Genomic DNA, 21269 nt, shown 5'->3' with positions numbered 1-21269 from the left:
TACCCTTCCGAAAACACAACAAAACTATTCTCTGCAATCCAAGACGTAGTCACTTATATTTTAAAAAGAAAAAGTGATATGCCTCGCATAAAAAATTATATAAAGACAATTTTGTACACAGTCATAGATTTTAGTTTTTTGACTTGCCCAGACCACAAAAGCGAGTTGACAGATTTTTTATTTGACTTTTCTTCAAGATTTTTTATAAATAACTGGTGCCGGGATGTAAATTTGTTATTAAATGGCACCAGGACAGAAAAAGATGAAGATGATAGCATTAAAGAACGGGCTATTACTTATTATAATAAAAGACACATTATCAAATCATAATAATGATTGTTTTATTTTTTATTCCCTTAGAACTTTTATACTGTGTTCATCTACCGTTTCTCTGTACTGATAATTAATATTTTTCTGTACTATCATAAACATCAGTTCAGACGAAACGGTAGATGAATTCAGATTTAGGTAAGATTTTTGTGCAACAGAGCTATATAATGGTTTTGCTAGCTATAGGTATATACATAGCAAGTTGTAGTTCCTAAAATAAACAAAGGATGGCGCTGTACTGCATTGGCCACTGATAACTCTATTCTTGTAATGTACTCTGTGGCCACTACGCACTTTGTCACCGGGAGGAGCGCTCGCGCGGGTGAATTTGCGGGTGATTTATTGTTTTTTTACGTTTAAACAAGTAAATATACCATAATGTCGAAACGTTCTAAACGGATTTTAGATCTAGTAAATTCTAATGAACAAGATCCAGTTTATCAGATCATGGAAGAGACAACAAGTGACTGTGGAGATTATTCCATACCTACAGAACCTGGTAAGCACCTTTGATGTTACTTAGCAGATAAAATAAGTTTGTAAATTATACAGCCACTTCAATAATGAATAATTTATAACTATTTGACTTTAACTGTATGAAACCATCTGTATTTTGTATAATATATACCAATAATAATATTATTATAAAGCTGAAGAGATTTTTCGTTTTTTATTTTGTTTGTTTGTTTAAACTCGCTAATCTCTGGAACTACCAGTCCGATTTAAATAATTATTTTTGTATAAGATAGCCAAACTCATGAGAAACAGAATAGGCTAAGTATAGGTACCTATAACATCACGCTACGACTGACGGGAGCAGAGCAGTAACCAAAGACGCAGATGTAACCGCTGGGAACAGCTAGCATAAGTATATTCCCTTTAATAAAGTAGGTTCCGGTAGTTACATCTATTTTCAATGGTATTTAAACATACAATTTTGTCGGATATACCACTTCTGACGTTATTACATGTACGTATAGTCGATTTTTTTATTGGATGTGTCACTTTTGACATTGTTACATGTAACTAAAAGCATACGTTTTGTTGGATGTGTCACTTCCGACTTTATTACATGTAACTTAAAAGTAGACGTTTTGTCGGAGGTGTCACTTTCGACATTATTACACGTAACCTCAACTTAGTCAGTCAGTTGGATATGTCACTTTCTACACTAAGGGATTGTTCACACCAAACGTATTGTCCGCCGCTGACTGTGAGTATACTCACTGTCTGCCCCAGTGTGAACGTCGACTCAATCTGCAGTACGCGTACTCACCAAGCCGACAATAGGCTATAGCGTACGATGCGCTACATGTGTGAACAAAAGAATAGGCTCTTGTAGGTTCACACTAGATGCGTACGCTGAGCGGCTGACTATTCTACACATAAAAGGGCTCAGTATTTGAAGTTGCACTTAGTATTTTATAAACGATAAAACTAGCGTAATTTATTTTTTCAAATCAGACGTTTTACTGATATTTCAATTAAATGATGCGCATTCAGATAGTTGCCATTTGCGAAGCTCTAGAGGAAGACGAAAATAATAAAAAAAAGAGATTGTGGGTACCTACATCCCTTAAATTTGAAGAGATGTTTTCTTGGTCAATTTCATACTTTATATTTCGAATATAGACTTTATCCAAATAAGTTCAAGAAATATTTTCGTATGACAGTAAAACATTCGATGAGTTACTATCTTTAATACGTTTAAGTTTATATAAAAGGGACACTAATTATCGACGTGCTGTACCGAGGCGCGGCGGTGCGTACGCGGCGGAGCGGCGCTATTCGGCAACTGCGTCCGCGTAGCCAATCGGCGTCCGCCGTGCATAGTCGCGTAGTAAAATAATCGGCCACTGAGAGTCAGCTACAACAGACGACGTAACAGCGTATAGTCGGTTCGGTGTGAACGACAATTTCAATATATATGGAAAAGCAATAAACTGCGTAACGCGCGCTCACAGTCAGCGGCCGACAATACGTTTGGTCTGAACGATGCCTAATAACTGCATTATGTAGGTATACAATATTTTGTCGGATGTACGACTTTCAAAAACTTCAAATTGAATAAAACAAAACTCTTGGATCTTTGGTAGGAAAATTAGTTGCGAGTAACCTATCCTACTAATATTATAAACGCGAAAGTTTGTATGTATGGATGTATTTATGTTTGTTACTCTTTCACGCAAAAACTACTGAATGGATTTTAATGAAACTTTACAATAATATAGCTTATACATCAGAATAACACATAGGCTACAATTTGTAAACATATTGTTCGAAATACTAAACCTGCGCAGACGAAGTCGCGGGCACCAGCTAGTCTTCTATAAACGAATAGTTTGATACTTATCCAACTCCCATAGGTAGGTATGGTTAGATTAGACCAATCATGGTCACGTATTACTTTTATTTTAGGAATTATTATTATTGTATCTATTTTTGCAGATCGAGATTCTTCACCAATACGTGTGCATTCCGATGAAGAATTAACACAATGTCTGCAAGATATAATGCATGATAATAACGTGTTCAGTGACAAGAATGAGCCTATAAATACTTCTATACCTGAAGAGAGCATTCCTGAAAAATCCATTCCTGAGAGAAGTAAGCCTGAAGAGCCTGTAGTTTCCATAACAGAAGAAACAGAGGCAATCTCTAAAAGTGCATCACCGTCAATTGACAACTCAACACCAATACCGTCACCAGTTCCCGTTCACGAAGATCCATGTGGAAATAATTTCTGTGCCATATGCTTGGAAGCGTATGCCATTAGGCCTGATGAAGTCTATCTAAATCTTCCAACACCTTCAACTATAACAGGCACTTCCACTAACGTAACACCGACTACACAAAAGGTTGCCAAGAAGAAAACATATAAAACAGACATAGGAAAGAAGAGACTTGTACACAAAGAGCTTTGGTGTGTAGTTCAACGAAAGAAATTAAAAAATGAAGGAAAATCCTATATAAATAAAAAAGGGAAACAAATCGAAGAAAAGGTGTTAGGCCAGCCATGTGGAAAGAAATGTCGCTACAAGTGTACTGAAAACTATGACGTAAAGCAAAGAGAGGCTATCTTTTCAAAATTTTGGAATCTGGGCGATCGTAATAGGCAGTGGGAGTTTGTTATAAAGTACACAAAAAAGATTAACAAAGGGCGTAAAACCACTGAAATAGTAAAACACAAACGTGAATATACCTATGTTTATTATCTCCCAACTACAGAAAAGGAAACAAAAAGAGTATGTAAGCAGATGTTTTTAAGTACAATATCCTCTGGTGAACGAATAATAACAACGGCTTGGAAGAAATATGACGGTATAGCGGCTGTAGAAAAGGACAAGAGAGGAATGTATGACCATAAACCTAGAGTGATTGATGAAGTAATGGTACAAAGTGTAAAAGACCATGTAAATTGTTTGGATCGAGTGGATTCGCACTATACACGCAAAGATTCTAAAAAACTGTACTTGAATAACATAAAAAGTACTTCCCAGATGCATAAACTGTATGTTGAATGGTACGATCCTAATATATACAATAATCAAGCCAACAAACGTCAATACCGTGACATTGTAAATGTTAATTTCAACTTAGCATTTCATAAGCCCAAAAAAGATTTGTGCGAAGTTTGCCATATCTTTGAGAACAACCAATTTCCCACAGATGAAGAAAAACAAAGATTCTTTGAACATCAAGCACAAAAAAAGAAAGCTCGATCACTTAAACAGGCTGATAAAACAGAAGCATGTGAAAATCCTGAAATCGTTGTAGCTACGTTTGACTTTCAAAAAGTTTTGCAGGCTCCTCACGGTGAGGTAAGCATATTTTATTATAAAAGGAAACTGAATACTTTCAACTTTACAGTGTTTGAGCTTGGAAACAAAACTGCGACTTGCTACATGTGGCATGAAGGTATTGCCAAAAGAGGGGCCAATGAAGTATCAAGTTGTTTGTACGATTTCATTAAAGTGAATGCTGAAAAAGGGGTGCATGAATTTAGATTTTGGTCGGATAATTGCGCTGGCCAAAATCGAAACCGTATTGTCTTTGCTTTATATTTGCTTGCTGCTAAGGAGTTTGGAGTAACTGTAACGCATAGATTTATGGAGAAAGGGCACACCCAAAATGAAGGGGACAGTGTTCACGCACTTGTAGAAAGAGAGAGTGAGCGGAGAATGATTTACGTTCCCGATGAATGGTTCTGCTTGGTGCGATGGGCAAAAACAGAAGGTATGCCGTATAATGTAAGAGAAATGACCTCACGAGACTTCTACAATTTCAAAGATTAAGAGCCCCCGCACACTGGCCACTTAGTGGCGGCCACGCTTCAGCCACTAGTGGCCGCCACAACCTGCGGACGCGTTTCTTCATACATTTTATATAGAATCGGCGCACACTGAGCGCTTGAGTGGCCGCGTCCGAGCCACAAGCTGCGAGAGTCGAGCGCGCTCGCTACTTGTGGCTGCGTTTTGTCGTTCGACTCGTGCGCATACACGGCCACAGTTGCCGGCTTCTTCCCACCCCTGCGCGCCGCTCCCCAATCCCGTCTCCCGGGTCTAGTCTTGTTGTAAGCTGCGTACTGAATGCACGTGCATGATGTCCACGGATCCGATTCCTCATTTTGATGTAGACGCTTTTATTTCCGATGTCGAAGAGCGACCCGCTATTTGGGATTTAAAGTCAGATTTGTATAGCGACAGGGGTAAGAAAACTGAAGCTTGGGAGGAATTGTGCCTAAAATTTATTCCAAATTTTAGTGAAAAAAATGTAGCGGAAAAAAACAAAGCAGGTAAGTTTTTGGACAATTTTATTTTACATTATTATTATATATTTATTATATTTTATTATTTTGCCAAGGTACAGCTCCCTCGTTGCTAATAAAATAATCTTTCAATATATCTCTGGTGTTTAATGAACGACGAGATTGCACGTGGGCGTTATCGATATCGTGAAGTCCTGGTACAGTCAATGTATGATGGAAATTAAATCCATCTCTCTGACGAACAAAGTTGTGTAGTATACAACAGGCCTTCACGATGTCTTCGGCGAAATCTATTGACACATTCAATGGTCGATGTAGTATTCTCCACTTATTCACTAATATCCCAAAGGCACACTCGATATGACGCCTGGCTCGAGAAAGCCTATAGTTGAAAATTCTTTTTTCAATATTCAAGTGTTTTCCTGAATAAGGTCTCAACATGTGTTCTGCAAGACCAAAAGCTTCATCACCAACAAAACAGTAGTTTACAGGACCAGAACTACTAGAAATTGCTTTTGGTGCAGGTAAATTCAGGGATTGGTCTTCCAATTTTTTGAATAATTTCGATTCTTTGTAGATAGTCGAATCTGAAGCTTTCCCATAAGAGCCGACATCAATAAATGTGAACTTATAATTCACGTCACAGATAGCTAGAAGTACGATGGAAAAATAGTGTTTATAATTATAATATAAGGATCCGCTATCTTGAGGCTTAATAATCCTTATATGTTTTCCATCAATTGCACCACAGCAATTTGGAAAGTTAGCATATTCTTCAAACCCCTTAGCTATTTTACTCCACATCTCTTCAGTTGGTTGTGGTACGCAGATATCTTGAAGTGATGCATAGATCAATTTACATGTTTCTTTTACAATCAATCTCGCAGTTGACGCACCACATCGATATACTAATTCAAAATCACCAAATGAACAACCAGTAGCAAGGTACCTGCAACAAAAAGAACAGATTAGAAACCTTTGATTATGTTATTTTTATGTTTCAGCATCCCAGTTGCAGCGAAAATGGAAAAGCCTTCGTGACTGTTTCAAAAGAGAACACTCTCAACAAATGAGCGTTAAAAGTGGATCTGCATCATCGAGTCGCAAGCCGTATATATATTATCAACAACTATCTTTTTTAAAAAACTTGGCTGACACACGACGTGATCCCAGCCCATTACCGAACGAGGTACACGATGCGACTGAGAGAAAAAGGCCAAAAAAGAACAAGACAAATAATGAAGACATTCAAGCAGAAACTGATATACTTGTTAGTATTTCAGAACAATTACAATCTCGTCATTCTAACAAGCATGAAGAAGACGCTGACCATAACTTTGCTTTGTCCTTGGTCCCGCACTTTAAACAAATACCCAATGAATTTAAATTGGATGCTCAAACCGATGTATTGATGGTACTAAAAAAATATAAACAGTATATGCGAACATCACAGAATCAACAACATGGATATTTCACATCATCATTTCAGGAACCACGCTCATACCATACTATGCAACCATCTACTTCGGGTTATCAACCGACTCCGCGTCCATCTGCTTTGGGATATCAATCGGCTTCGCGTCCACCTTCTATGGGATATCAATCAAATTTTGAGCATGACTTTTCCGTTAGCTCGCCATCTGCATCTGATAATACTATGAATTCTGTTTTGTCAGATGATATAAATGAACATCTTTTTGACAACTGACTATGTAAAAGTAAATGTGTATTTGTTATAAAAACTGTATATCTGCGATATGTAACTTGATTTAGTTTGCGATTTTTCAATTCTCATTAATAAATAATTTCTATTTCAATTTGGCTTTTTTAATTGTTTGTTTTACGTTCTAGAATCCACGTGAGTCGCAAACTAATAGAAGCAAAATGATACGAATGAATGATACTTACCTTAAAGTTATAGCCAGCCTTTCTGTTGGAGAGATGCTTTTTCTCATGCGTGTATCTTGATGTTTGAGGTCATCGTGCAAAACGCTAAGTAATTCATTGAATGAGTTCACGCTCATTCTAAAATACTTGAAGAACTTATCTGGATAACATTTTAACTCTTCGAACAGCAATTTGTGCTGTCCATTTTTATTGCGTGATGTCAGAATTGGATGTACCCAGTGACGCCGATGAATTGGTCGTCGATGGTTCTGAATTCGGCGCCGTTTTCTACGTTTTAGAATAATAAGCAACAATAGCGAAATCAAGAGTGCGTCCATTCTTGGGCAACACACGTCTACCTCTGTCGAGATACTTGCAGCTAGTGTCTGACGCAAGTGGCAGCCACTGGTGGCTTGATGCGGCCACTAGTGGCTGCCACTGGTGGCGGCGTGTAGTGGTCTAGCCGAACTACTGGTGGTCGCGTTTAGTGGCGGCGACTGGTGGCCGTAATGTGCGAGGGCTCTTATTGGCGAACAGAAACTGGATAAAAGATGTAATAAATGAAAAAATGAAATGGACACAAATAAGAGAAGTTAAAGTTAAGGGAAATGTTTACGATCGATTAGAATACAAATACGATTTTGATGAGGATCCAAAGACTTTATTGGTTCTCAGATCCACCAAAAGAATCGCCCAACGCCAGAATGATTTTAAAATATCCCAAGCTTATGATGGCCCCATTCTTATTCCATATGAAAAAAGCAAAGATCTTAATGATATGTGCAGATCTGGTGTCATACCAGAAAAATATCATGGTTTTTATAGAGATTTGCCACATGTTTCTAATGGAGTAGTCCAAGAAAGTGACTCTGAATCTGACGACTGAAATCTGAAAGGCTGTGATGTTTAAAGTTTTTTTTTTTAATATTTTTAGAAAGTACTATTGTAATTTTGAAGTTCCTGATTTATTTCATAATTGTTTTTATTTTTTTATGATAAAGTAAAGTTTTAAAGTGATACACTGAGACTGTTTAATGGTTATAGTTATTAACTTTTAGCCACAAAAAAGTGCCTAAGATATACCTAGTTATTATAATATTTGTAAACTTTTGTTTATTTTGATAATTTTACCTCTTAAAAAACTGTGTGATACTTAATGATATAGGTGTCTTGACTGCTGTATTATTTAATGTGTGATTGCTTATACTTTTTTACCAATTTTATTTCTAGTTTAACATTGATACTCATAAAACTTATTTTGTTACGTATTTTATTAAAATAGGTACATGCTTCTAAAGCATAAAGAGGAATAAAGAAAATTATCGTTTAGACTTTGCTAAAAAGTATATGCTATTTTAATGTGCATTTGAATTATTATTATTACTCTTGTGTTAAATTGTAATTAAGAATGTGATCTCAAAGTGTTCATTTCTACTCTTCATTTGCACTGTTGGTAAATAAATGCATGGAAAAGTTGATTAAATTATTTTTTTTATTTTTATAATTTACAGCAAACCTTAAACATGCGACAATTTTTTTTCTAAATCTCCATTTAAAAATGTTGAATATACCACTATCTACTTAAATAACTGTTAAATATCCGAACAAAACTGTCGTGTGTGTCACAATCGACAAATCAATTTGCAAATTGTACATGTTTAAATGTCGGTAGTACCGTAAAATGAGGCTACTTTGCTCCATGAAGGTAAATATGCTCCAAATTTAAAAAAAGATTATTTCGATTAAATCTCTTAATATACGGAGATGTTTAAAAATTTTTGAACGCGTCCGATATATGTTTTATAAGATTGGCAACACTGAATAAGCACTTCCGGTTTTTGACATTTCTTTTCTTCGTTAGCAGCCATTAACAACAGACGAGCGATTCTTAAAAAAAAAAATAGTCTGCAAAATCCACCTTCATCGACGAATATACTCAGATATTTGAGGTAAGGAGAGTTTAATGTAAGTAGGTATGTAATTAGCTAACAATTTCAACTAATATTTAGAAAATATGTGCATTAATTTGGATTTCTAACCTCTTTTACTTTCTTGTGCCTACTTTGCGCCATGTTTGGGGATATTTTGCTCCTGGAGCAAAGTTACAATTGAAATTGCGTTTGAATACTTGCTAATAGTAACTGTCACATAGCTCATACTAAATTCAAATAGTTTTTTTTTTTTTTATAGGAAAATGCCTCGGAATTATGTAAGGAAAATGCCTAAAAGAAATTATAAAAATTATTCACAAGAGGCTCTTCGAGATTGTCTAGCAGCAATAGAAAATAAAGAATTAACGCAAAGGAAGGCTAGTGAAATATATAGGATTCCACGAAGGACTATTATAAACCAAATTAGGCTCTTACGACGCAACGAAACACCAAGGCCGCCTGGAGCACCTACAACATTCACGGAGGAAGAAGAAAAAATTTTCGTATCGTGCATACAAAAATTGAGCGAGCATGGTTTTCCTCTTACAAGTTTCGATTTGCGTATTGTAATACAATCTTATCTGGACAAGATTGGGAGAAGAGTTCCCAAGTTTAAAAACAACTGCCCAGGCTTGGAATGGGTGTCGAGTTTTTTGAAAAGAAATGTCACAGCGCCTCGCTGCTAATATAAAGCGCAGTAGAGCTGGCACTGATCGGGAAACTCTTTCAGATTATATTCAAAATTTAGCAGAGGTGTTAAAAGATGTTCCACCAGAAAATATTTGGAATTACGATGAGACGAATTTATGTGATGACCCTGGGCAAAAAAAGATTTTGACGAGAAGAGGCACCAAATACCCCGAAATTATAAGAGATACATCCAAAAGTTCTACATCGATCATGTTTGCTGGAAGTGCTGAAGGAGAATTACTTCCGCCATACGTCGTCTATAAATCTAAGCAGCTATGGAATACTTGGACAGAAAATGGGCCGAAAAATACTCGCTACAATTGTAGTCCTTCCGGATGGTTCGACATGAACATATTCAATGACTGGTTTTTCGCACTTGTACTGCCAAAGCTCAAAAAACAGGAAGGCCCTAAAGTCCTCATAGGCGACAATCTATCGTCACATATTTCGGTAGATGTTCTTAAAGCTTGCAAAGAAAATAACATACGGTTCGTGTGTCTTCCTCCGAACAGCACCCACTTGACGCAACCACTCGATGTCGCCTTCTTTCATCCAATGAAAGTTGCATGGCGGAAAATTCTAACGACATGGAAGCAGTGCGAACAAGGCATACGGGAAAAAACTGTTCAAAAGAGCAGTTTTCCAGTCTTACTTAAAAAACTTCTTGCGGATTTAGAAGAAAATAGAAAAGAAAACTTAAAATCCGGTTTCAGGAAATGTGGGATTTATCCGACCAATGCAAATGCCTTATTAGAGAGATTGCCTAAACCTGTTGATAAGACTGCGGCAGAAAATTCTTTTTTGGAAACACTTCAAGCCAAGAGAGTGGAATGGACTGGAGGCGTTAACCCGAAAAGACGACGAACGAAACTCAACATAGTTCCGGGAAGAAGTGTCACGGAGCTGATAGACAGTTCACTGGCGGACAAAGAAAACGAGGAGCCATGTCTTGAAATGGAAGCCCAGGCCTCGACTTCAGAACCTCGTCGTACAAGAATTCATAGCGACAGTACATATGCCGAGAGTGAAATATCTCTTCATGACTCTTCAAACGATGAAACAATGAATGATATGCTGGAGACAATGTCAGAAGAAGAGACAACCGTAGACAATGCCAGGGAAAGTTCTAAAACAAAAAAATTTAAACCACTCATAAAGGCCGAAGGAGAATATGTAGCTTTCACATACGAAGGGGAAGTCTTCCCAGGCATCATCACGAAAATCAATGATAAAGGACCGTACATATCCTCAATGAAAAGGTCTCTCAAATATTGGAAATGGCCAAAACCAAAGGATGAGATCCAATACACTTGGAATGAAGTTCTTGGATGTATATCTGCACCGAAGAAAATTGGTCGACGTGAATTTTATACTGTTCCTGATCTCGATCAAATTTGGGGGACCTAAGATCTCAATAATTATTAAAAATATGATTGTTCATCCTCATAAGTTTTTTTAGAAGGTATTTTTAGTTCTTTTTTTTCACGTTTCTAATGTCTAGCGTTAGAAATTCTTATTTTTATGTTATTTCTAAAAGTTTACATGTTTCTAGAGATTTATGTAGCCTTTGGTGGTTTTGATAGTTTATTAGACTTAAGAGAAAATGATTCTAAGACTGATTTATCTGAAAGTACAAATAAAAAATGTTCCTTATGTTGTTTATTTTGAGTTTTATTTCATTCAAACTACATCAGTATGACGAGAAAGACTCAAAAGTTGATGCATCGCTATTTATTTTTGGAGCAATTTAACAGCTGAGGCTGTTAACTTTGTCCCTGTTTCTTAAATGTGCCTGTTTTAGTACAAGTTAAATGTAGGAGCAATGTTTCCGAAAGGGTGGGTAACATTGCTCCACTTTTAAATAAAAAAAAATAAAATAAATAAATTAAATAATTATGTTTTTCATTTTAAATATTGGATCCAGAAGGATCAATGAGTCATGTAAAATTTTCTGAAAAGCCGTATCAAAGAGGTATTTTGCGTGAGTAACACATATTAAATTTTGGAGCAAAAACCGGAGCAAAGTAACCTCATTTTACGGTACCTTATTTCCTTAACCATAAATAATTTCTTAGCTTTATCTATGTGAACACTTAGTAAACAATACATAATATGATCAATGCAAATTTGAATATCCTCAGTTATGTAATCTTTTTTTTTTCGTCAAAACAAACTTTGAAGTGCTCTACTGAACAGTACTCTTTTTGCAGAACTGACATTGTTAATAGGGACCATCGATATATTTAATTTCAATAATCAATGTTAACCTAGTTAACTGGCTAATTTGCCTTACCTATCTACGCCATTTATTATTATTAAATTTATTCGTGGGCATTGAAACATCTTTAAATGTCCCATGTATACAGATTAGAATGGTTACACTAGTTAGAAAGAGACGAACCAAGATTTATGACCTCTCACTCGGCGCGCGCTTTGTCGCACAGTTTCACGTAGCTTGGCACGTGGCTTTCCAGTTGTACGTAGTACTTATTAATTCCATGGCATCTGCAAAGTTTTTCAAGATTTAAGACATAATCCCGCACTCATTTGCGCTCATTTAAAACCAGTGTTGAAACAAATTAAATTTTGTTACCCCAGATTTACATATTTTAAGCGATGGACCTACACCCAATACCGGAACAAAATATCTTCTAAATGATAGTGAACTATCTTGGTACAGTTTCTGGTGCTGAAACAATTACGTGGAATTTTTCTGAAAGAAGTCACGGGAAAGGCGCACTTGCTGGCGTTGGCGGCTCTCTCAAAAGAACCTGTAACATAACTGTTGCAAATGGAAGAAACATAATTGATCTCGATACTTTCACTGACTGCTCGAAAGTCAATTGCAAAGGCATTATGGTTATTTCTATTGATGATTCACATGTGCCTGAGATACAAAATATCCCTTTTAAACCGAGTGTGCACATTTATGGACATATAGGGCCTTACTACGGAGCACCGGTGTGGGCAGATTCTCTGAGGAGTGCCTAAAGCTAATGGCGCGAGCAGGTGCAGGAGGATGTCCTTTCCGAGTGGAAGGAGAGACTGGCGGCGCCTACTGGTGATCATTGCACTGCGGCGGCAAAAGGGCCAATTCTGGAAGAGTGGGTGGGAAGAAGGTCCGGAGTGCTGTCCTTCCGCATCACACAAATTCTGACAAACCATGGGTGCTTCGGCTACTACCTGCATAAAGTGGCTAGACGGGAACCTAGCCCCGTGTGCCACCAGTGCGGTAGTAGCCCAGATACAGCGCAGCACACCATTGAGCTGTGTCCCGCCTGGGACGAGCAGCGCAATGCGTTGGCGGCATATACTGGGCAGGATTTCTCGCTGCCGAATTTGGTGAGGGTGATGATCGGCAGCGAGGCCAGCTGGAAAGCCGTAGATACCTTCTGTGAACAAGTTATATCGCAGAAGGAGGCGGTGGAGCGGTTCCGTGAGGCAGACGCTCTTGCGGACCCAATTCGTCGCCGGAAGGTGGGCAGGCGTCGGACGCGTTACGCCGGCCAGATGCCACCCCAGCAGCAGCCAGTGGGTAGCAGACCGGGGAACTCCTGCTACCTGCATTGCACGAGCTACTGCTGAGATGGATCGCCAGTAGATGGAGGCGACCAGCCACTGCCGAGAGGTCACGAAAGTCGTATTTGGTCCTCGTGGCCCCTCTCTAAAAGGCAGAAGACGGCACAAAAGCTGAGGTTTAAAAACCTCAGCTTAGTGCGTGCAAGCCCCACATAACCTCATCGTCACCCCGTGGCGGTGTGTATGCGTCAGGCATTTTCCTCAGCTGAAACAAAAAAAAAGGCCAACAGCTATTCCAATGGCATTAGAAAAGAAACTAGCAGAATGCCTAAGAACACTTGAAAAATGGGGTTGGGCATTATCAAGAGACGAGGTGCTTGATGTGACCCAAGATTTTATAAAAAAAATAACATAAAAACCCCATTCAAGGACTGCAGGCCGGGACCGGACTGGTTCATTGCTTTTCGAAAACGTCATAATCTATCCATAAAAAAGCCTCAACCTGTGGAATACTTAAGATAAAAATGACAGACCCATTTGTCATCCACGAATAATTTCCTGACATCTGCAACTAATTAGTTTCCGAAGTACCTACCACAGAAGTAGACACCTCGAATGAAGCGTCTCGGCTTCCTCCTCCATACAAAACTACGTTTGCGTGACGTCATCGCAGCCGCGCGATGTTCGCAATATATGGGCGCGCGGTAAGCCGGCACACGAGCGGCTTCTAGCCAATGTACAAGAGCGAGTGAACGTGAAAGAACGCGTCAAGAGAATCTGTCTACCGCGCGATTGACAGCGCTTAGAGTCAAACAAATCACACAAATTCACTCTCATTGTTCTTATTTTGTTTTAGAATATAATATTAGTGTGTGTATCATTTGGAAATAACATAGTTCGTGTGTGTATTGTGTAATGAAAATAGAGAGACCTACGTTGAAATGAGTTATTTTGGTAAGTAGACAGTTTGCATCAGGTTTCTTTTTAGTGTATCTACTTTTAAAACTCGCATTGATCGCATTAGACGGTTTTCTGACAGATTATTTACCACTATTTTCTGCGTCAGGACCGCCGTCACAAATCACCGATCCTCTCGAAATAGATATAAGAGAGTTGCTACCTTATTGCTACCAGCTACCATTAGTTGCTACCAATTGCTACCCTCGTGGTTTTGAAGATATTCAGCATCCTAAGGTGACGACAGCCATTCTGATATCAGGATGGCTGAAATTAAAAAAAATAGTTTTTGCGCCTAACAAAAATAGATGGTGGAAATGTTGGTAACCTGGGCAGACATTTGAAAACCAAACATCCCACAGTGCCCCTAGTTCCTGAAAGGGAGCCATCGCAGCCGTTACTTACCTCAGAGGCCCCACAGGAGACAAATACATCGACATCAAGAGCGACTGATTCAGTCACTTCCAGTGCCACTGGGGCTGGACCTTCCATCGCTGGATTACCTCCCTCAGTGCGTACTCAGCCATCCATCAGGGAATATGCACACAGCATGAAATCCGTGCCTACTCGTCGTGCGGAACTTTATGACGAACAGATTGTGCGCATGATTGCGAAGGGTTGTTATCCTTTTAGTTTAGTGGAGGATGAAGAGTTAAAAAAATTTATATATATGCTGTGCCCGGGCTACAAGCTACCTACAAGAAAAACATTATCCCAATCACTAATCCCAAAAATGTTCAAAAAACAAGAGGAAAATGTGAAGCTTAAAATGGAAAATGCGAACGCAGTTTGCCTTACAACTGACGGCTGGACTTCTGATAATAACGACAGCTTTATAGCAGTCACGGGCCATTATTTAATATCTATGGCAGATGCAACTAAATTACACTCACTTGGTTGAGTTGAATATAGTGACAGGCACACTAGCCAAAATCTCTCCGAATTCTTAAAAAGCATCAAGAGAGAATAGATATTTGCCGAGACATGTATATTAATAACTTTCAAATTACAACAAAAAAAGTTGATATAAGTTTGAAAAAAAATCGCAGTGGAAGTATCTTACAAGACCAAAGAGGGAGACAGGGTGGCGGTTGGAATAAGACTAAAGTGCACGGAGTAGAGTTTATAAAAAATATAATTAACAAATTTCCACAATACGAATCCCATTACAGGAGAGAACAAACTAATGGTTGCAAATTCTTGAAATTAGGAATGACTGTACAAGCTATAATATGATTTATATTTAGAGGAATTTAATAAAATAATAAACACCGACCCTGAAAATCCAAAAAAGCCAGTTTCGTTTTCAACTCTAAAACGTATTTTTTATAACAATTTCAATCTTAAAAGTAAAAGTTTACGAAAAGACACATGCAACATGAAATTGAAAATTCATTTTCGAATTTTATTCAGGACAAAATACAAAATTTCAATCATATTTCGGAAAGGCTGCTCCAAATTAACATGCACTCAGCCATTACAATCATTAGATACTGTTGTTTTGGCCCAAAATTAACATTCTATTTGCGCGCTTCCAGTCTATGGCTAAGAACTCACGGAGCGATTTTTAACCGTGCCCGCCGCGGCTGCGGGCCCGTAGCTTCTGTAGAATGCAGATATACATGTAAAAAATTAAAGCACATTTCACGACGCGATTTACGCCCGCAGTCTGCGCGTTTGTTTGCGGGTCCCGCTGCACCGGCGGGCAACTAGTAGAATCGCGCGGGCCGCGGTCACCCGCAGCCTCGGCGGGTTGCGCCCGCGCGCTCTGCGGTCGATTGGCCGGCGATCGCATTGGCGCAGAGGCGGTGGGCGACGGGGCGGGGGTACAGAAATCCAACGCCATTTTGCACCAGTGACCTGCGGCATCGGACGTGTTGTGTCACGTTCGACAAACTTAAAATGGATATTGAAGTCGATATGCTTATTACTTTGGTGCAAGAAATGCCAGTTCTATGGATAAGAGCTTAAGCCGCGTACGCACGTACGAACAAATTTGTTGCGTTACATGATATGCAACAACTTGGTTCGCACGTGCGTACCACTATCGAACATCGAACACTTTGTTCGTCAAACATGTTCGCGGCGATCCTTGTAGTGTGTTCTGTATGGACGGTGTTCGAAGAGCTTTAATAAATGTTACGCAACAAAACTGTTCGTATACCTAGATCTGGGCGGGGTGCGGGCGCGGCAGAGGTCCTACCCGTACCTCAGTTCTCGACGAGTAGCCGTCAAGGTTATTCGCGTGCTATGTTTATTATTAAAAACATCCCTAAGTTTCCCAGTCATGGCCGATGAAGAAAATTTTCAGTGGAACGTGGAGAGCACAATTTTGTTTATAGATTGTTATAAACAAAAGCCAATATTATGGGATCCGACTGATTTAAATTATTATAAAAATGACTTGAAAAATGATGCCTGGTCAGAAATAGCAAAATGTTTGAACACAAATGTGGAAAGTTGCAAACATAAAATGACCTCACTTCTCAGCGCTTTTAGAAGGGAGAAAAATAAAACCAAGAAAGGCAAAGGTACTGGAAAAGGTATTTTTTTTTGTACTTATCAGTTATCACATAAGTAGGTAGTTATATTATAATGTTACTATTAGTAGTAGGTAATTAATACACTCATTTTTGATTTTTCTTTTTTAAAGGAGCATCTGAAGTTTATAAAAGTAAATGGTATGCTTATTATAAGCTAGGGTATGATCTCCTAGCCTTAATCAGAAATAAAACGTCAATTCGTATCACAATAACTTCTTGTATTCACTTTTAAAACACAATTTAATATCAATCGTAAGAAAATATAATTTATCAGTCCACGAAGGAAGCGCATGGGAAGCGCGCGCTTTTACTGTCAAAATCTCTTTTTAGTGTTGTCCTCACAGTAGAGGTAGTGTTGTCCGTATAAAACTAAAATGATTTAGTATACTTCGGTAAATATAGTATAGTTCCTTAATGTATGAAAAGAGAATATAACATACAGAACAACACAGGATAATATTAGTCTAACATTCGGCCATTCTGACCACTAAGTTTGTCCTCAAACTTCTCAAAGTCAAAGTCAAATCATTTATTTCATTTAGGCCTTTACAAGCACTTATGGACGTCAAAATTATAACTAAGTTTGATTCTAGTTGCCCATTCCAAAAGTAGCTTCCTATGGAGAAGAACGGGCAAGAAACTCCATGGTTACTCTTTTTAAAAATAATATAGTATTACAATTTGTATGTATTGATACATACAGTAAAAGCATGCGAAGATCATGTAGAATCGCAAAGACAAATGAGAGTAAAGTGACAATTAAAATGCTACATGGTGTTCACATTTACAAATTGGTTTATATTTTGGTACAAAGTTAAAGGTCAAAGTCAAGAGGTTATTCGCCAGCAAGAAGTCATGACTGTGCCACCTTTACAGAGCTGCGTTCCTAGGACTGCCTCGAGGCCTTCACTCTTACTGGAGCCATCCACGCCTTCCAGCCAATCTAAACTCACGACATCTGCATTTGACCCCTCACCGCAAAGCCAAGAGGATGTCCACCAACAAGGCTTCACGATCGTGCCAACCTTCCAGAGTCGTATCTTTAACTAGGACGGACTGCATCGTGGCCTTCACTCCAACTGGAGCCATCCACGCCTTCCAGCCAATCTCAACTCACGACATCTGCATTTGACCCCTCACCGCAAAGCCAAGAGGATGTCCACCAACAAGGCTTCACGATCGTGCCAACCTTCCAGAGTCGTATCTTTAACTAGGACGGACTGCATCGTGGCCTTCACTCCAACTGGAGCCATCCACGCCTTCCAGCCAATCTCAACTCACGACATCTGCATTTGACCCCTCACCGCAAAGCCAAGAGGATGTCCACCAACAAGGCTTCACGATCGTGCCAACCTTCCAGAGTCGTATCTTTAACTAGGACGGACTGCATCGTGGCCTTCACTCCAACTAGAGCCATCCACGCCTTCCAGCCAATCTCAACTCACGACATCTGCATTTGACCCCTCACCGCAAAGCCAAGAGGATGTCCACCAACAAGGCTTCACGATCGTGCCAACCTTCCAGAGTCGTATCTTTAACTAGGACGGACTGCATCGTGGCCTTCACTCCAACTGGAGCCATCCACGCCTTCCAGCCAATCTCAACTCACGACATCTGCATTTGACCCCTCACCGCAAAGCCAAGAGGATGTCCACCAACAAGGCTTCACGATCGTGCCAACCTTCCAGAGTCGTATCTTTAACTAGGACGGACTGCATCGTGGCCTTCACTCCAACTGGAGCCATCCACGCCTTCCAGCCAATCTCAACTCACGACATCTGCATTTGACCACTCACCGCAAAGCCAAGAGGATGTCCACCAACAAGGCTTCACGATCGTGCCAACCTTCCAGAGTCGTATCTTTAACTAGGACGGACTGCATCGTGGCCTTCACTCCAACTGGAGCCATCCACGCCTTCCAGCCAATCTCAACTCACGACATCTGCATTTGACCCCTCACCGCAAAGCCAAGAGGATGTCCACCAACAAGGCTTCACGATCGTGCCAACCTTCCAGAGTCGTATCTTTAACTAGGACGGACTGCATCGTGGCCTTCACTCCAACTGGAGCCATCCACGCCTTCCAGCCAATCTCAACTCACGACATCTGCATTTGACCCCTCACCGCAAAGCCAAGAGGATGTCCACCAACAAGGCTTCACGATCGTGCCAATCTTCCAGAGTCGTATCTTTAACTAGGACGGACTGCATCGTGGCCTTCACTCCAACTGGAGCCATCCACGCCTTCCAGCCAATCTCAACTCACGACATCTGCATTTGACCCCTCACCGCAAAGCCAAGAGGATGTCCACCAACAAGGCTTCACGATCGTGCCAACCTTCCAGAGTCGTATCTTTAACTAGGACTGCATCGTGGCCTTCACTCCAACTGGAGCCATCCACGCCTTCCAGCCATCTCTAACTATGACTGCATCGTGGCCTTCACTCCAACTGGAGCCATCCACGCCTTCCAGCCATGCTAACAAATCGTCAACAATATAATTGCATAAACTCTCACTACGATAAACAATTTCTGCGAATATTTTCATTTCATTTCATTTTGAATCCAAACTGTGACTTGTGTACATTGCCATTTTAACAAATTGGCAACCATATACTTGTACAAATTCTTACTACGGTAAACAACTTCACGTCTAGTATTTGGACTTGTATACTTTATCAAAACATTCAAGTTTAACAGAGTAAGTTAATCTTACTATCACTGTGACTGCAACGAGGAATTCACTCCTATTTGGAGCTATCTACGCCTTCTAGTCATGTTAACAAATTGACATCAAGATCCTTCTATCAAGTCTCTCGACTTATGTACCTTATCAATACATTCAAATTTAACCATGACAAGTCAACATCAACATATTGGCATCTATATACTTATATATTTTCCTATTTAAATAATCGACTTGTTTTATATCCAGTCTCTGGATTTATATTCTTTATAAATACATTCCAATTCAACCATTTCAAGCCAACATCAACATATTGATATCTATATACTTATATAATTTCCTATTTCAATAATCGACTTGTTTTATATCCAGTCTTTGGATTTATTTCTTTATAAATACATTCAAATTCAACCATTACAAGTAAACATCAACATATTGGCATCTATATACTTATATCATATCCTATTTCAATAATCAACTTTATTTATATCCAGTCTCTGGATCTATATTCTTTATAAATACATTCAAATTCAACCATTTCAAGTCAACATCAACATATTGGCATCTATATACTTATGTCATTTCCTATTTCAATAATCGACATGTTTTATATCCAGTCTCTGGATTTATTTCTTTATAAATACATTCAAATTCAACGATTACAAGTCAACATCAACATTTTGACATCAATATACTTTTATCATTCCCCATTAAATAAACAATTCTCTATATCCAGTCTCCGGACTTGTGTAGGTACCTTACCAATACATTCAAATTCAAGCAATACAAGTCAAAATCAACATATTGACATGAATTCATTTATATAGTTCCCCATCAAATAAACAATTCCTTATATCCAGTCTCGGTTCTTATCTTACACATACTTTATCAATACATTCAAATTTCAATATTACAAGTCAATATGAACATATCGACGACAACATACTTATATCATCAATCATTAAATAAAGAATCCTATGTATCCAGTCTCTGGATTTGTGTACCTCATTCAAATTCAAGCAGTACAAGTCAACATCACCATATTGGCATCAAAATACTTATATCATTTCTCATTTCAATAGAAAACTTCTATTATACAAAGTCTCTGAACTTATGTTCCTTATTAACACATTAAAATTTATCACTATCATAATTCAAAGTGCAAATCAGTATTTACACATTGCTTCTGCTTATATAATTCTCATTACAGTAAACAACTTCTTTCTATCCAGTACCTGGACTACTGTACATTAACAATACAATATACAATTTCTTAATATCCAGCCTTAGATTCATAAACTGCGTCACTACACTTGTATTGATCTTCAATACAATATACAATTGCTTAATATCCTGTCTTATTTTATATACTTCACAATTACACTTTATTGGCACAATATATACAATTTATTTTTTAAGGACTTAGTTTCGAAGAATTGAGAGCTATGATAAATATACACAGCTTTTTAAGTAGGTATGTGTCAATGAAGATCTCTATAAATATTGATTAATAATATTATCACAAGCGGCTCCTTACACAAAACCGTCCTTACACAATTCCTTCGTGTATTAAATTCAGAATCATAAATGACTCGTAATTGTCAATATCCTCAAACTGGACAATATACAAATCTCTCAATTTATTACATCTTCTATCTCTGACTACAATATATATGTATACATATTTTATCTCGTTTAGTATCCATTAATCATCAATATGATCAAAGTAGCTAATACAAATTCTTTAGTCAGTTTCTCTGCCCATCTCTTATTTATATTCGTTATCACACAACTAGTACAATATATCTTGTCTATTCAATACTCAATTCTTTATTAGCATTCCCGTCGCTAGTTTTTAATAATTAACAACATAATAAAATGAGAAATGTACAAGTAATTACATTTTTCTCTGTCCATCTCTTATTTGTATTAGAGCAATGCCTATGGTTGAACTAAATC

At 38.4% G+C, this 21269-nt stretch overlaps 2 protein-coding genes and 1 long non-coding RNA gene across 4 annotated transcripts; 2 read left to right on the top strand and 1 right to left on the bottom strand.

The window, feature by feature from the left end:
* The first annotated feature begins 621 nt into the window (after window positions 1-621).
* Window positions 622-4625, top strand: LOC124641446. Its single transcript, XM_047179513.1, has 2 exons — window positions 622-829; window positions 2779-4625. The coding sequence occupies exons 1-2, from the start codon at window positions 709-711 to the stop codon at window positions 4623-4625; spliced, it is 1968 nt and encodes a 655-aa protein (XP_047035469.1). The 5' UTR covers window positions 622-708.
* Window positions 4626-5126: 501 nt separating this feature from the next.
* LOC124641248 (protein ALP1-like) lies at window positions 5127-7502 on the bottom strand. Of its 2 annotated transcripts, none has more exons than XR_006985654.1 (2): window positions 6603-7502; window positions 5127-6047 (listed from the first exon to the last, which is right to left on the bottom strand). XR_006985654.1 is itself a non-coding variant. In XM_047179290.1 (2 exons), the coding sequence occupies exons 1-2, from the start codon at window positions 7321-7323 to the stop codon at window positions 5171-5173; spliced, it is 1194 nt and encodes a 397-aa protein (XP_047035246.1). In that variant the 5' UTR covers window positions 7324-7484; the 3' UTR covers window positions 5127-5170. The 2 variants fall into 2 exon arrangements, 1 of the variants encoding a protein (XP_047035246.1); XM_047179290.1 differs by having other exon boundaries at window positions 7007-7484.
* Window positions 7503-8672: 1170 nt separating this feature from the next.
* LOC124641287 lies at window positions 8673-9208 on the top strand. The gene is made up of 2 exons (XR_006985658.1): window positions 8673-8934; window positions 9176-9208. It is a non-coding gene; the product is annotated as an uncharacterized LOC124641287 (long non-coding RNA).
* Window positions 9209-21269: the final 12061 nt, after the last annotated feature.

The sequence above is a fragment of the Helicoverpa zea genome, chromosome 22 (assembly GCF_022581195.2).
Source record: "Helicoverpa zea isolate HzStark_Cry1AcR chromosome 22, ilHelZeax1.1, whole genome shotgun sequence".
In the NCBI taxonomy this organism is placed as follows: Eukaryota; Metazoa; Arthropoda; class Insecta; order Lepidoptera; family Noctuidae; genus Helicoverpa; species Helicoverpa zea.
The sequence above is the reverse complement of the archived record's forward strand: the minus strand, read 5'-3'. Positions and strand labels throughout refer to the sequence as shown.

Bases quoted from the DNA above. Each gene is read 5' to 3' on its own strand.
- LOC124641446 (XM_047179513.1), top strand. From the start codon at position 709: ATGTCGAAACGTTCTAAACGGATTTTAGATCTAGTAAATTCTAATGAA. The intron at 830-2,778 runs GTAAGCACCTTT...CTATTTTTGCAG, and splicing joins TTCCATACCTACAGAACCTG to ATCGAGATTCTTCACCAATA.
- LOC124641248 (XM_047179290.1), bottom strand. From the start codon at position 7,323: ATGGACGCACTCTTGATTTCGCTATTGTTGCTTATTATTCTAAAACGT. The intron at 6,048-7,006 runs GTAAGTATCATT...TTTTTGTTGCAG, and splicing joins AGGCTGGCTATAACTTTAAG to GTACCTTGCTACTGGTTGTT.